We start from the raw sequence: 16,433 nt of genomic DNA on the forward strand, positions 1-16,433 counted from the left end.
CCTCTGAAGTTATCAGTTGATGGTATATTCCTCTGTTAAAGCTGCCATGCATTACACTGTAAGCCCAGATAAGTTGAATTCACTTAAAAAATTTGAGGAAACCGGTTGCAATCCCCTTATATCCACACACAAACACATTAAATTGACAGCGGGAGGGCGAGACCAAAGCTACTTACCGTCTCTGGCGAGTTTTAGCAGCAACTGGACTGTCCGGTGCGCGGCAGGAAAGTGACGTTTTCTCAGCAAAAAGCACGGCGGCAAAGTGACGGCTTTCACGTTCCCATCGTGCATTGCATGTCTAAAACTTGGGAATTTTAAGCTATTTCACTTAAAGTTATTCACAGACTCAACTAGGTCTACAAATTAGTTAAACATACTTACATTTGCTAGTAATGCAATCAAAACTTAATCGATTTGAGTCATGTAAGTACATTATACTTTAAATGTTTGATTAGATATGAAATCTGGGTTTACAGTGATAGTTTAGTGTCATTAAAAACCCATTTAACAGTAACATTCTGCTTTAACTGTGAGACAAGAATGGAGATATTTCCAGAAAAAATTAACAGAAATTCCAGAACAAAACTTTGCTGAGAAATTAGTCTGTCACTGCTGTTGCACTGTGTCGTCTTTGTAACATTTCTTTTAAAATACTGATAATGGTTACTAAGTCCAGATTTTTTTTTTTAATTGTCTGTACTCTGAATTCTCTGACTGAGCACTGTTTCTGCATTTTGACCTTTTTTCTATGTAATATATGTATATAAGCCTTGCTGCATTTTATACGATTATTTTTATTGTTTCTTACTGTTCTTTTTTGTTAATGTTTTTTATGTAACATGTAACATTTTATGTAACTTTATTTTGCTTTAAAATAAAAAATATATATATTTTCAAATAGGCTGAAGCAGGTGTTTTTTAGGCTTAGGCTTACTGATGGACACTGCTAAAGTGATGAGGTGATGTGAAAAAGGCACTGTGTGGCTTTTATTGTAAAAGTTTTCATAAGTCATTTCAAAAAGTCTTATTAAAAGTCTACTGTAGTGACACACCAAACCGACACCAAAGAACCAGTGCTGATGAAAGCCGACTGTGTTGTCGTCTGCGTCGGGGGGAAAGCTGCACTTGAACACACTGAGAGAACTAGCCGACTGTCGACTAATATTAATAATATTTGTTTGTTAATTGGCTATCTTCATTGCCTAGATGTATAATTAAACAAAAAGTAGTCAAAACACATCTAACAGAACATAAGTTGTTTATTTTTTATAACATTATGTGCTAATTTTTAGATAACGAAATGTGAATCTTTGTTTTTATAACAGAAGATAGGCTACAATACAATACAAACATCCTCAAGATCAAGATACAGCCTACAATCTTCACATGTAAAACGGATTGTCTCCTCAAAAACAGTCTGTGGTAGAATAAGCATGCTATACATATGTTTCACATCTTAATTTAAACTTTATTTTATTAGTAATTATTAGTAATAAACTAATTCAACTAATTTAATGTAAAGAGGATACTATTACTAAGTAAATAATGTAAACTACATGTATTGATTAGAGTTGCAATAGACTAAAGATTTTTCTAGTTGACTAATAGTCATTCATTTAAGCAATTAATCGACTAATCGCACATTTATATTAATTTCTGCTTAAATACAGGGTGCATGGAGGAATATAGCCTATTCTGCATAAATCTTGCCGCAAAACACACGCAAAAGTAGGCTAATGATAATAAATGTGTCTGAAAATATATAAAAATATAAAGTATTTTAATTGTTTATTAATAAACTAGTGTTTTAACATATATCCATACTGTAAAGTGGATGCGCCCTTTAGAGAGAAATGCACCTTTCATACGGACAGGATTACATAATCAGATATTTGCTTTCGATTCCAATTCTTCCGCTGTTGGACATTTCAAGCTTTATATAGTTATATTTCTCATGTCTGTGAGGCTAGTCTATAGGCTACGCTGTGTTTCAGTTCATTTTTGAGACTCACTCTCTTTCACAGAGACCATGAGAGCGCGTCCTCTTTGTTTTCTTTCATTTTAAAAGCACAACATTTTCTTGTTATTGTGAGTTTACACAAATAAAAGTAGTCGAATGATGTATTATTATTTTCTGTATGACCAGAAATGATGGAGTATTTAAAGTTATTTACACTGTTAGGAAACTGTTGATGAGTTGTTGTAGTCCTTAAAAAAAACACGATTTCTTTAAAAGCAAATATCTTCCTTTGCTTTGAACTTTGAGCATTGTAACTTTGCAGATGTTGTTTATTATTTATTTATAATAATGGGTTTCTATGGGAAGAAAACGCTGTTCATATTCTGGGCTTATCTGCTTTTCATACATGGTTTATTATAAGGTGTGTACAGAATTTCATCTTTATCACTGTCTTATAGTCTATACATTAAACATTTTCTTTAAGGGTTTTCTGGGAGAAAAACGTTTAAGAGTGTAATTAAACGCAATACGTTCATATTCTCGGCTTATCTGCTATTCTAGGCTACATGCTTTATTAATAAGGTGTATACAGAATTTGATCTTTTGACATGAATGTCCTTTGGGGGTTGCTTCTGTTTGCTTCAGCTTTTTGAACATAGAAGTATGGAGGACTGGAACGCAGCCCACTAATTTTTTTTATTTTTTATTATTCTTTCTGTGGCAAATAACAAAAACAGGTTTCCATGCAGTACACATTTATCAGTTATAAGTCTTTGTGGAAGGAATATTTTTTTTTTCATATGGATTACTCATGTTTCACATTCAGTTAATTTTAGACCAGACCAATCAGCAAATAAGTGCCCATAAAATCCGGCCAAACCAGTGCTAAAAATATCTAAATTGTTTCCCTAGAATGACTGGTGGAAATTGTTTTGTAAATCCTTAAAATGATTACTACTCAAAACCGTATTAACTAGAAAAGGGGTTAGCTTTGTTCCCCCTCTATCAGCTTGATTCGCGCTGATTGGTCAAACCAGTGCTTTCACTTTTATGTAAACAACAACACCGCAGTATACTTGTTTCAATTTATTCGAGAGTATAACGATATTACATTTTTTTGTGTGTGTTCCTTACAAAACAACACAATAATGCACATTGTTAAATACAGAAATATAAATGAAATGACATATTTTTATTCAAAAATAAAAAAATTTCATATAAACAGCGAATATGAGACAGCGCAATCGAAGCGCTTTGTAATAGAGCCTGGTGACGTGACAGTGAGGTAACGAAGCTTCATTTCCACAGGTCACGTGACAGACTCATTTCAAGCAATGCTCCGGAAAACTGGATTACAGCCTCAACGCGTTACACGCATGCTCACTCAGCCGAGACACAGAGACAGGAGTAGATCGTGCTCAGATAATCTTTCTAAACTGTTATTTCAAACCTCAGAGCTGTTGGAAGAAAATGTTTAAAGGAAAACCATTAGTTTTTTTCTGGCTGTACTTTTGCCGTCTGGATGGTGAGTTACAAACTTTTTTGGGGTGTTCTGGTAAAAGTTAGTTCAGATCAACAGTCCACCATTTAAATCAGTCAGAAGATAAGCTCTTGCTCTTAATCCCAGATATTACTGAGATGTAGATATGACCATGAGAAGTTTCCTCCTGTTGTATTTACTTATGGAACTTACAACACCAAAACGTAAAATGTAAACTATGTGAAGGTGTGTGAACTCAGATCTGTGTTTTCCACCCTGCCATTTATTTCCCGTGATGCTGTTTCTATCTTTCTACTTTCTTAAAGTTTGTAATCATTTCAAACCAACTTCAAACTTCAGTTAAAGCTTCATTAAAACAATTTAATGTTGAATGTGTGACTGAGAGACTGTTTCTGTGTGTTCTTCAGGAGTGTGTGCTGACACAGATGCAGTGAAGTCAGTGTCAGTGATGGAGGGAGATTCAGTCTCTCTAAACTCTGATACTGAACTAAAGGATGATGATCTGATTGACTGGAGGTTTGGAACTAACGGGCCTCTAATAGCTCAAATCAATAGAGAGCTTGATGAGATCTTCATATCTGACGGCACTGATGGGAGATTCAGAGACAGACTGAAGCTGGATAATCAAACTGGATCTCTGACCATCATGAACACCAGAATCACAGACTCTGGACTTTATGAAGTGACCATCAGAGGAAGCAAGACCACATTCAATGTTACTGTCAATGGTGAGTAGAGAATTACAGCTCAGTTATATATTACAGAAGTGCCATTTTATTGTTATAATTCTTCTTGATACTACAAAGTAAAAATTCATATTTTTTTGTGATCTTTGAAATTTCTCTATGACACTGTAATTCCATTTTAAATATTAATTCATTGGCTACTTAAAACTCTGAAAACTGACGGTCATACATCCACATCGATCATATTGTTATAATTTTTCATATAAAAACCCATATAGCTCAGTCCAAATGATAATTCATGCAAACTTAGCCATATACTTATACGATGAACCGTCTCCACAGAAAAGCCTTTTATTTTTGTAGACTGAAACATCTCCATTGACTTCCATTCAAACAGAGCAGCTTCTGGGAGAGTATTACAGAAAGATTATCACTTTATAATCCTGTCTTATCCTTTTGGTAACCGTGGCCATTTCAGTGAGGACCTGAACCTTCACTTGAAATTGTGTTTGATCGTTTGACATATAAGAGGTCATAGTATTATTAAAACATACTTTACATTTCAGACCTCAAAACCTCACTTGAAAACATTTATTGAAACCAAGCTATACAGAATTTGATCTTTCGACATGAATGTCCTTTGGGGGTTGCTTCTATTTGCTTCAGCTTTTTGAGCATAAAAGTATGATAAAGGAGGACTGGAACGCAGCCCAGTAAGAGCCTTCAAGTTCTCTGACAAAAAAGTCCCACACTCAGTTTTTATTTTTATTTTATTTTTTTATTCTTTTTGTGGCAAAGCAACAAAAAACAGGTTTCCATGCATTGCACATTTATCAGTGTTAAGTCTTTGTGGAAGGAATATTTTTTTCATATAGATTACTCATGTTTCACATTCAATTAATTTTATTTTAAATTAATGCTTACACATAACCAGACCAATCAGCAAATAAGCGCCCATAAATCCGGCCAAACCAGTTTTGATTCCCTAGAATGACTGGTGGAAATTGCTTTGTAGATCCTTAAAATGATTACTACTCAAAACGGTATTATAACTAGAAAGGGGGTTAGCTTTGTCCCCCTCTATAGTGTCTATCCAAGAAACAATGACGCGCGTCATCAGCGTGATTCGCGCTGATTGGTCAAACCAGTGCTTTCACTTTTATGTAAACAACAACAGCGCAGTATACTTGTTTAAATTTATTCGAGAGTATTAACGATATTCCCCTTTTATCTGTGTAAATACTATCATGGAATTTGTTTTCTTTTTTTCTTACTTTGTTTTTACACTAGGCTACTCCTGTATCAGTGACGAGGGTTCCCCGTGGGCGGGTTTTCATACACCAAAAATTCATACACCAACTGTGTCATTCAGTTGTTTTGTTCATTGGGATGTCATTGTAAGGTTTATTTGTATAGCCTATGTAATAAACATATGTCATTAGCAAGATGACGGCGTGTGTGTGCAGCAATAGAGTTTCCTAATTTCATTTTATTTGCACAATACAATGACTATAAAGACGTTCTGTTCTTAATTTTTACTCGCATCAAACTTGTCTTTTCACCTTCTAAATAGAATGTTTAAAGGCACAATATGTAACTCTTTTGCTTAAATAGCAAAAATCACTATATCTATGTTATATATTTTTTAGTTGTATACTTACATTATCCCGACGGTTTCCAACAACTTTCAAACCAGGAGAAATTTGTAATTTAATTCGAAGACACGTCCCGTTTCTTTATTTCCGTTTTGTCGCCATCAATGGCGTCATATCCGCGTTGTCCCTGGTTTCTGCTCGTGCTGCCATAGCAACCAGAGCTATGAACCAGAGCCCTCTGATAGTAACCAAGGTGACAGACGCAGACAAATGTGTAGATCGCAATGTCTATTTGCACGCTGTTGTTGTTTCGTTCAAACATTATGGACCATGGCAAGCAGACTTTGGATAAAAAAGGAGAACTAAAACGAGAATCAATATCAGCGCGGCGTTTTCGAGATGCCTAGAGCTCCCATAGACAGTATATAAACGAGAGCTCCATGTCCGAGACTTCGACCGCTCCTACATGTACTTTATTAAACAGGTGAGCACATTTACATAAAACTAATCCATGTTATATAGTTCAACAATGATAAAATGTCAGAATATGATCTGTATGTTATTCTAGATGGCGGCGCGAGTACATCGCGAGGCTCGCGGTCTCTCCAGATTCTGTAATTTAGCAGTATTTTTCTTGCTCATTTCGGGTCTGTTCGTCCAGAACAGTTGTGCCTTAACATCGTACACCCAAGGTGAGCTTTTGGATATTGGTTTGCGAATTTCCGACAGTTTTATGGACAACCTTCGACTCCTTCCTGAGATCGCCAGATCACCCGAGGCTATGCACTCTGCCCGGCCGGGCGGAAGTGCTCGCAGGCGCCGGCGAGATCGTAAACAAAGGCGGGGGAAGCGCGGAGGACTAAGAGCTAAGCTAAAGCTAACACCACACCGGCTCTCTTTACCCAGCATTTTCCTTGCCAATGTACGGTCGCTGTTGAACAAAATGGAGGAGATTCGACTCAACATCACATACAGCAAGAGACTTTTGAACTGTAATGTTCTAATTTTCACGGAAACATGGTTAAACAGCGGAATACCGGACAACGCTATTGAGCTAGCGGGACGCCATACATTCCGGGCGGATAGAACATTAGATGGCTCCGGTAAGACCAGAGGTGGTGGATTGTGCATTTACATTAACAAAGCTTGGTGCACAAACTCTGCTATTGTTGGGAGACATTGTTCAGCTAACCTTGAGTTTCTCATGGTTAAATGTAGACCGTTTTATCTACCGCGGGAGTTCACTTCCACTATTATAACTGCAGCCTATATTCCCCCGGATGCTGATGCCAAGTTTGCTATGAAAGAACTTCACGCAGCCATCAGTAAACAACAGACCGTTCACCCGGAAGCTGCGTTTATTGTTGCGGGTGATTTTAATCATTCAAACTTAAAGTCAGTGCTACCGAAATTTCACCAGCATGTTTCCTGTCACACCAGAGGAAACAAAACCTTAGACCATGTTTACACAAACATGGCTGAAGCTTACGTCGCGACACCCCTCCCCCACTTGGGACAGTCAGATCACCTTTCTTTGTTCCTCACCCCCAAATATGCACCTCTGATCAATCGCGTGAAGCCATCAGTGAAGACCATCAAGGTGTGGCCTGCGGGGGCAGATTTCTCACTCCAGGAAAGGTTTCTACACACAGACTGGAGTATGTTTGCTTCTCAAGCCACCAGTGGCTCTCACACGGACATTGACTGCTACACCTCCTCTGTACTGGATTATATTAATACCACCATTGACAGTGTTACAACCCAGAAGCAGATCACCACATACCCAAATCAGAAGCCATGGATGAACAGGGAAGTGCGACTCCTATTGAAGACACGCAATACTGCCTTCAGATCAGGAGATGCACAAGCCTATAGTACATCCAGAGCAAATCTGAAAAGGGGCATCAAAGAGGCCAAGCACTGCTACAAGCTTAAGATAGAGGGACACTTTTCCAACGCTGACCCTCGGCGCATGTGGCAGGGCATTCAGGCCATCAGTGACTACAAACCCTCTCACTCCACCCCCGCAGCCACTGATGTCAACTTCCTGAACGAGCTAAATGACTTTTATGCTCGCTTTGAAAGAGACAACAGAGAAACTGCCACCAAGCTCAAATCCTCAGCTGACCACCCACCGATCACACTCTCCTCCACAGATGTCTGCAATGCACTGAGCAGGATCAGCGCGCACAAGGCTGCTGGACCAGACAACATCCCTGGACGCGTACTCAGGGCATGTGCGGAGCAGCTCGCTGGGGTTTTTACAGACATTTTCAACCTGTCTCTTGCCCAAGCAGCTGTACCAACATGCTTTAAATGCACTTCCATTGTGCCAGTGCCAAAACACTCCAGCCCGAAGTGCCTTAATGACTACCGCCCTGTAGCACTCACACCCATCGTAATGAAGTGCTTTGAGCGGCTGGTCCTGGCACACCTAAAAGACTCTCTACCATCCACATTGGACTCACACCAGTTTGCCTACCGTAGCAATAGGAGCACAGAGGATGCAGTCTCCATGGCACTGCACTCTGTGCTCACACATCTGGACAATAAGAACACTTATGCACGCATGCTGTTTGTTGACTTCAGCTCAGCATTCAACACTGTCATCCCAACTAAGTTAATAGCCAAACTTGGAGACCTGGGCTTCAACACCTCCATGTGCAACTGGATTTTGGACTTCTTGACCAACAGACCCCAGAATGTTCGATCAGGCTCCAACTGCTCCACATCCATCACACTCAACACTGGTGTACCACAGGGCTGTGTGCTAAGCCCGTTCCTCTACTCCCTCTTCACCTCCGACTGCAAGCCTGTGTACGGATCTAATTCCATCGTCAAGTTTGCAGACGACACTACGGTGATTGGTCTCATCAGCAACAACGATGAGACTGCCTATAGGGAGGAGATCAAGCACCTGGCCACATGGTGCACCGAAAATAACCAGCTCCTCAACACCACCAAAACGAAGGAGCTCATCGTGGACTTCAGGAAAGTGTCAAGAGGCACACACGACACCATCCACATCAATGGAATGGCTGTTGAGCGTGTCTCCAGTTTCAAGTTCCTGGGGATCCACATCTCGGCGGACATGACCTGGACAACCAACACCTCCAGCCTGGTCAAGAAGGCTCACCAGCGCCTTTTCTTCCTGAGGACACTGAGGAAGAATCAGCTTTCCTCCACTATCCTGGTGAACTTCTATCGCTGCGCAATAGAAAGCATCCTGACCAACTGTGCTACAGTGTGGTATGGGAGCTGTTCTGTTGCAGAGCGCAAGGCACTGCAGCGGGTGGTGAAAACCGCCCAGCGCATCACTGGGACTCCACTACCTGCCATCGAGCACATCCAGAGGAAACGCTGTCTGCATCGAGCTCGCAGCATCCTTAAGGACTCCTCTCACCCAGCCCACAGACTGTTTTCTCTCCTGCCCTCCGGCAGGCGTTTCAGGTGCCTCCGGACCAGGACCAGCAGACTAAAGAACAGTTTTTTCCCCAGAGCTGTCTCTTTATTAAACTCTAACCCTCATTGATCCCACTCCCCTCATATACTGATTGACTCTCCTCTCCCTCCTCACACCTGCCTCCATTTTGTTATTTGCAATACTATAATGTTCATTTGCACTGCTGACTGTTATTACAGTAACAACTGTTTACATATGCATCTTGCACTACTACCTTGACTGGAATATGCTCAATTTGCACTGCCGACTGTTTATTTACAGTACCGACTGTTTATATATACATTGCAATATCGTACCTTAACTTAACTGTAATATGCAATTACTTTCCACTGCACTTTCACTCGGATAGCTTCTGTCCAAACTTTATTTGCACTACTTTAAATCCATTGTTATACTGCTCATTAGCCTAACTTATACATATATCTATTTGTTAAATTCTGTTTATAGTAATAGCCATCTGTATATTATGCTCACATTCTGTTTATAGTAACAGCCATCTGTATATATATTCATAGTACATATCTATCTGTAAAATTCTGTTTATAGTAACAGCCATCTGTATATTATATTCAGTACATATCTATCTGTAAACATTCTGTTTATAGTAATAGCCATCTGTATATTATTATATTCAGTACATATCTAGCTGTAAACTCTGTTCACAGTAATAGTTATCTGTATATTATATTCATAGGACAATCTATCTGTAAATTTTTGTTTATAATAGTATTCAACTCTATATTTATTCAGTACATATCCATGTTCTGCACTTATGGAACCACTGTATATCCTGCACTTGCTGCTATTGCACTTCTGGTTAGACCTAAACTGCATTTCGTTGCCTTGTACCTGTACTTGTGTAATGACAATAAAGTTGAATCTAATCTAATCTAATCTAATCTAATGTTGATCTAGCTTACTGCTAGTCTCATACAGACAAACTAACACATACATTTCAACACATTCAAATGCAGTTTAGTGTGCTAGTGTAATGTTAGACCAAGTGAAACAGCACTGCATTACCTCACAAGTTTAATTTGTCTAATAAACTGACCTGTAAGTAGTAATTCTGCGTGTAGTTCGGTAGAATGAAATGTCCATATTCCTTTTATATCCGCGGGACTCGCGTCGCGTGTGGAGCTGATAGCTGTCTCTTAGCAATCCCGACCTGCTTCATATCACAGTCATGATAAAAACATTGATGTATTTACTCATCCATAAACATTATTAGATCAGTCGGCTTGACGTTGACGACAAGATCCATAATTCTTAGCAAATGTTGCATCATCAATCTACGCCTTTGCTATTGTAAAGAGGTTAGCGACCCCTAGTGGCGAAAAATTCCATACTGTATGTTTAATACGCCAATAAATTAGGCCTATGTGATTTTTCATTGCACCATTTGTTGTGTGTTCCATTGTTTAAAAAACACAAATTAAATGACATTTTTATTCAAGAATAATTAACAACAATACCACACGTAAAAAAAAAAAAAAAAATAGGCTACCACAAAAAAAAAAAAAAACTACATAGTAAAGGCATGACCGATATAATTATTATATTGCAATAAATGGATAGCGAATATGGGACAGCGCAATCGACGCGCTTTGTAATAGAGCCTGGTGACGTGACAGTGAGGTAACGAAGCTTAATTTCCACAGGTCACGTGACAGACTAATTTCAAGCAATGCTCCGGAAAACTGGATTACAGCCTCAACGCGTTACACGCATGCTCACTCAGCCGAGACACAGAGACAGGAGTAGATCGTGCTCAGATAATCTTTCTAAACTGTTATTTCAAACCTCAGAGCTGTTGGAAGAAAATGTTTAAAGGAAAAACATTAGTTTTTTTCTGGCTGTGCTTTTGCCGTCTGGATGGTGAGTTACAAAGTTTTTTGGTGTTCTGGTAAAAGTTAGTAGAGAACAACAGTAAACTATTTAAATCAGTCAGAAGATAAGCTCTTGCTCTTAATCCCAGATATTACTGAGATGTAGATGTGACCATGAGAAGTTTCCTACTGTTGTATTTACTTATGGAACTTATAACACTAAACCAAAATGTAAACTATGCAAAGGTGTGTAAACTCAGATATCTGTGTTTTCCACCCTGCAATTTATTTCCCATGATGCCGTCTATCTTTCTACTTTCTCAAAGTTTGTGATCATTTAGAAACTAACAGTTAAAGCTTCATTAAAACAACTTAAAGTTGAATGTGTGACTGAGAGACTGTTTCTGTGTGTTCTTCAGGAGTGTTTGCTGACACAGATGCAGTGAAGTCAGTGTCAGTGATGGAGGGAGATTCAGTCATTCTAAACTCTAGTCTCACTGAAATACAGAAAGGTGATAGGATAATGTGGACATTTGGAACTAACGGGAATCTTATAGCTAAAACTGATGGAGTGAACAACATGATCCCTGATGTTCTTGATGAGAGATTCAGAGACAGACTGAAGCTGGACAAGAAGACTGGATCTCTGACCATCATGAACATCAGAACTGAACATGCTGGAGTTTATGAAGTTAAGATCAGCGGCAGCAGCTCAGAGACTAAACACAGATTCACTATTACTGTCTATGGTGAGTAGAGAAATACAGCTGAGCTCACTCTATTATATATTATATATAATGTAAACTATGTGAAGGTGTGTAAACTCAAATATCTGTGTTTTCCACCCTGCCATTTATTTCCCATGATGCTGTTTCTATCTTTCTACTTTCTCAAAGTTTGTTATCATTTCAAAACTACTTCAGACTTCAGTTAAAGCTTCATTATAACAACCTAAAGTTGAATGTGTGACTGAGAGACTGTTTCTGTGTGTTCTTCAGGAGTGTTTGCTGACACAGATGCAGTGAAGTCAGTGTCAGTGATGGAGGGAGATTCAGTCATTCTAAACTCTAGTCTCACTGAAATACAGAAAGGTGATAGGATAATGTGGACATTTGGAACTAACGGGCCTCTAATAGCTAAAACTGATGGAGTGAAAAATATGATCCCTGATGATCTTGATGGGAGATTCAGAGACAGACTGAAGCTGGACAAGAAGACTGGATCTCTGACCATCATGAACATCAGAACTGAAGATGCTGGAGTTTATGAAGTTGAGATCAGCACCAGCAGATCATCATCTAAATACAGATTCACTGTTACTGTCTATGGTGAGTAGAGAAATATAGCTCACTCTATTATATATTACAGAAGAGCCATTTTATTGTTATAATTCTTCTTGATACTACAAAGTAAAAATTCATATTTATTTGTGATCTGTGAAATTTCTCTATGACACTGTAATTCCATATTAGAAATATTAATTCATTGGCTACTTAAAACCCTGAAAACTGACGGTCATACATCCACATCGATCATACTGTTATAATTTTTCATATAAAAACCCATATAGCTCAGTCCAAATGATATTTCATGCAAACTTAGCCATATACTTATACGATGAACCGTCTCCACAGAAAAGCTTTTTATTTTTGTAGACTGAAACATCTCCATTGACTTCCATTCAAACAGAGCAGCTTCTGGGAGAGTATTACAGAAAGATTATAACTTTATAATCCTGTCTTATCCTTTTGGTAACTGTGGCCATTTCAACGAGGACCTGAACCTTCACCTGAAATTGTGTTTGATCGTTTGACATATAAGAGGTCATTGTATTATTAAAACATACTTTACATTTCAGACCTCAAAACCTCACTTGAAAACATTTATTGAAACCAAGCTACAGCATTGTGACGTTATAATGTGGACATTATCCTGTCTCTCGTGAAGCCGACACAAAAGGACTTAAACTGCAGTTCATCGACTGGCCGCTAGAGACCGGCTCCAAAACAGAGTCAATCCCATATAATCCCATGTTAATACGCCCAACTTTACAGCAGAAAAAAATATGTTTACAGCCTGGTGCAAAAAGTGGTATTGGTCTATATAGCTAATTTAGCCCTTCATGACAACTGTGAGGGGGGGGGGGTGAATTTTTTTTAAAATTCAACATTAGAACTCATCCTTTTAAATTATATTAAGCCTTAAAGTTTTGCATAATTAAGGGCGTGGCCACTTGAGTGACAGGTGGATTTCCGCTGATGTCAGTAGCCGTTTGTCTACTGTCTGTTAGCGTCACGTTACCTCATAATCCCGCCTCTTTGCCCATGTTTCCCTGTTTCCCTTTCCCTGTTTTTACGGGTTTTCCTGCAGTTGCAATTGAACAGAACTGCCACATTGTCTTATATTTCAACATCAGCACTTGTGTTCTTTTTCTTTATTTATATTCTCTAGTCTTGTGTTTTCCATCTTGTTTGTCAGGTCCTGACAAAACCGATTAAGAATTGTACGAGAGGGGGACGGAGCAAGAGTCGGACACAAGTATGTTTTCTCCACACTTCCTTTTTGATCTATTTATAGGTTTCACCACATACATTACAGTTTATTTATCAATGCACGTTGTTCTGAAGGGTGATGTCTTCCAGTATATCCCTCTACTGATTTCTCTCACTAAAATGATTATGCAGTCATTTGTTTAAACACATGAATTTGTTTTAGAAAAATATTTTGTAAAATTGTCATTAACTTTCACCAGTATGGAAGAATCCCTGTATTATTAATAGAGGAATAAGTCTTTCACATCTCCACATTAGGTGTGTTCATACAGAGAATATATCTATGAAAATGATATAAACACATTAATGCCTGTTCTCTTAATCTCTTCCAGGTTCAGGTCCATCTGCTGGTGCTGTAACAGGAATAGTTGTTGTTGTTGTTCTCCTGCATTTGGCTCTCTGAATTTACTAGAAGAATGGGGGAAAAAAAACAGTAGAATACAAACACTCAATTCAGCGGATGCAAAATAAAGACTTTTTTGTATGTATAATCACAATTTACTGTCATTGGGCCTCAGAGGTTGAAATGTTCTTTCAAACAATGTTCCAAAAAATATGTTTGTAATTGTGTTGCTCTTGTTTCTCTGTGGGACCCCCTCTCTCGTTACGCTTTTACCGCCTCGTCTCAGCCGCCTTTATCAAACTGGCGCAGCGTTTACTCACCGTATAGGTAGAAAATGCATGATTTGACTTGTTAAACATGAAGAGGACTTATCCGTCTGGCATGGCCGCTCGCTCTAATGTTAATCTAGATAAATGTTTGCTATTATTATGCACATATCCAAGTGTTTGTTGCAGAGTGTGGAGCGTTCCTTCTGCGTGACATGGAGACGCCGGCGCGATCACTTGCATTTTCAGTGAGAAAATTCGTTTGAACACACGCTTGACATTTGACTGCACATCTCTTTTTTGACATTGTTGATACTGCTTTCAATCGGAAATGCAACGGACCGGTCTACGGGACTAAGTTGAGCTGTTTACACTCACATACAATAAAAGAGGCTGCACAGCAACAGGAAATAGAATGATCTAAAAAAAAACTGCCTATGTTTACGGTTTAACCCTTCACCGGGGTGGGTCTAAATAAGTCTGACTTCTTCCCACTCCGTTTCGAGCAATTGATTGATTTATGTTGTTAAAGTAAGGTGAATTTACCTTGTTCCAATGCTTCTTTAGTGCCTTTGTTATATGTCACTATATTGCTTGAAATAAAGTCATTTTTAAGAAAATAAAAGAGGCAGAGTGGTGTTTTATAACGTATTTTGTGTTATTGTAGCCTAATTATACATAACGAGATAACTGGAGTAGCCAGAGCGAGCTGAGTGACGCGATCAAGAACACTGCTGTTCCACTTGCAGAATTACCGGGCTTGCGTCCTTCCGTCCTCGGGAGTTTGTTGTCCTGAGTACAACTTGGTAAGTCCGAACTACTAAGGCACAAGTACGAAATTTGCACAATTGGTATTGAGAAACGGTGCTGAGTTGACAGAGAACATTTATACCGAGCTTTGGGAGACCGCGCTGAACCTGATCTAAACCAGGGGCCTGTATCATGATGGTAGCTGAACAAACTCAGGGTTATAGGATTAGTTTTGAGTTGACAAAACCAAACCAATCCAACCAGGCTTTGTTGGTACCATGATGCTGATCATCAACTTTCTCTGTCAACTCAGGCTTTGATCCTGAGTTTAGGAGTTTAGGTGTGACATCAGTAGCAAACAGCCAATCACATGCTGAGAAAGAGTGAAACTGAGATTCATTTCTCTTGAGAGGAGCAGCGCGATTCACTACAGAATATTACGAGATTGAAAAATATAAAGAATTTAGAAAAATGTACACAGCAGGAAGAAAATAGCTGTCTATGAAACACAACAACTAAAAGAAAAAGCCTCGCTACTGTATATCAGTGCAAGTGAAGTTAGTTTATACAGTTGATAAAGGTATAGAGAGAATTGAACATTTAAGCTCACATGTAATCATTTTATAGCTTTATCTATTGATTCTAGCATATATATATATATATATATATATATATATATATATATATATATATATATATATATTACCTTCATACATTTTTTCATTTAAACTCTGCGTAATTATAATTGATGAACAAAAATTGCACATGTGTGATTGATTAAGGGTAGCCTACAATAATTACATAAATAATATCCAAATCATAAAAAAATTATTATTCTAAATAAGCATTACTAAAAGCCAGAAGTTTTGTCTTTAAAAATAATTTGCTATGTTGTGACCTTTAATTTGGAGTAGAAACAGTTGAAGTGACTTTATCGCATCAGACATGTGACACTTTGCTCACAGCTGATTGGTCCAAGTTCAATTTGCAACCTCTAATCTGAAACAGCACCTGACCCGGACCAGGTTAGCCGTGGAGCGAAAGTTACTATGGCGATGAACATGCTAAAAGCCAAACCACTTTCATGGTGCCTAAAACCCAGGACTGGCGCAAACTTAACTGAAACATATCGGGCTAGCCACCTAAACCAGCTTCATGGTATAGGCCCCAGGTTGGATTTATCTGGATTTGTCAAGTCTAAATCTACTCTGAAACTCAGAGTTTGTTCAGCTAGCTTTGGCCACAGCTTGTGATTTTCAAGCAATCCTGAAGAGCTTGGTGAGCTGGTTTAGTTGTGTTTGATTAGAGTTGGAGCTGAACTCTGCGGGACAGTGGGTCGTTGAAGACCTGCACTTTAGTGTTCTGTTGTTTCTCTTCCAGCTTTCTCCACCTTAACAAAAGGTTCTGTAGGGTTCTATATAGAACACTAGGGTTTTTGACTTGATTCTAAAGAACCATTTATGACAAAAAAGGTTGAATGATTGCATA

At 38.5% G+C, this 16,433-nt stretch overlaps 3 protein-coding genes across 4 annotated transcripts in view; 2 read left to right on the forward strand and 1 right to left on the reverse strand.

Moving 5' to 3' along the window:
* Positions 1–14,995, forward strand: part of LOC311084840 (contactin-4-like) — a 58,687-nt gene extending 43,692 nt beyond the window's left edge. For both annotated transcript variants that reach the window (XM_084117115.1, XM_084117116.1), the window contains 4 exons: positions 11,454–11,783; positions 12,033–12,362; positions 13,513–13,572; positions 13,919–14,995. In XM_084117115.1, the coding sequence (XP_083973241.1) occupies positions 11,454–11,783; positions 12,033–12,362; positions 13,513–13,532 (680 nt within the window). In that variant the 3' untranslated portion in view covers positions 13,533–13,572; positions 13,919–14,995. The remainder of the gene's footprint in view (positions 1–11,453; positions 11,784–12,032; positions 12,363–13,512; positions 13,573–13,918) is intronic.
* Positions 1–16,433, reverse strand: part of LOC311084841 (uncharacterized protein) — a 334,198-nt gene that overhangs the window by 196,227 nt on the left and 121,538 nt on the right. The window lies entirely within an intron of this gene.
* On the forward strand, positions 3,286–11,018 carry LOC311084884 (uncharacterized protein). Its single transcript, XM_084117188.1, has 3 exons — positions 3,286–3,485; positions 3,869–4,189; positions 10,867–11,018. The coding sequence occupies exons 1-3, from the start codon at positions 3,431–3,433 to the stop codon at positions 10,881–10,883; spliced, it is 393 nt and encodes a 130-aa protein (XP_083973314.1). The 5' UTR covers positions 3,286–3,430; the 3' UTR covers positions 10,884–11,018.

This window comes from Abramis brama, assembly GCF_963993115.1.
Source record: "Abramis brama genome assembly, chromosome: 6".
NCBI classification, from domain to species: Eukaryota; Metazoa; Chordata; class Actinopteri; order Cypriniformes; family Leuciscidae; genus Abramis; species Abramis brama.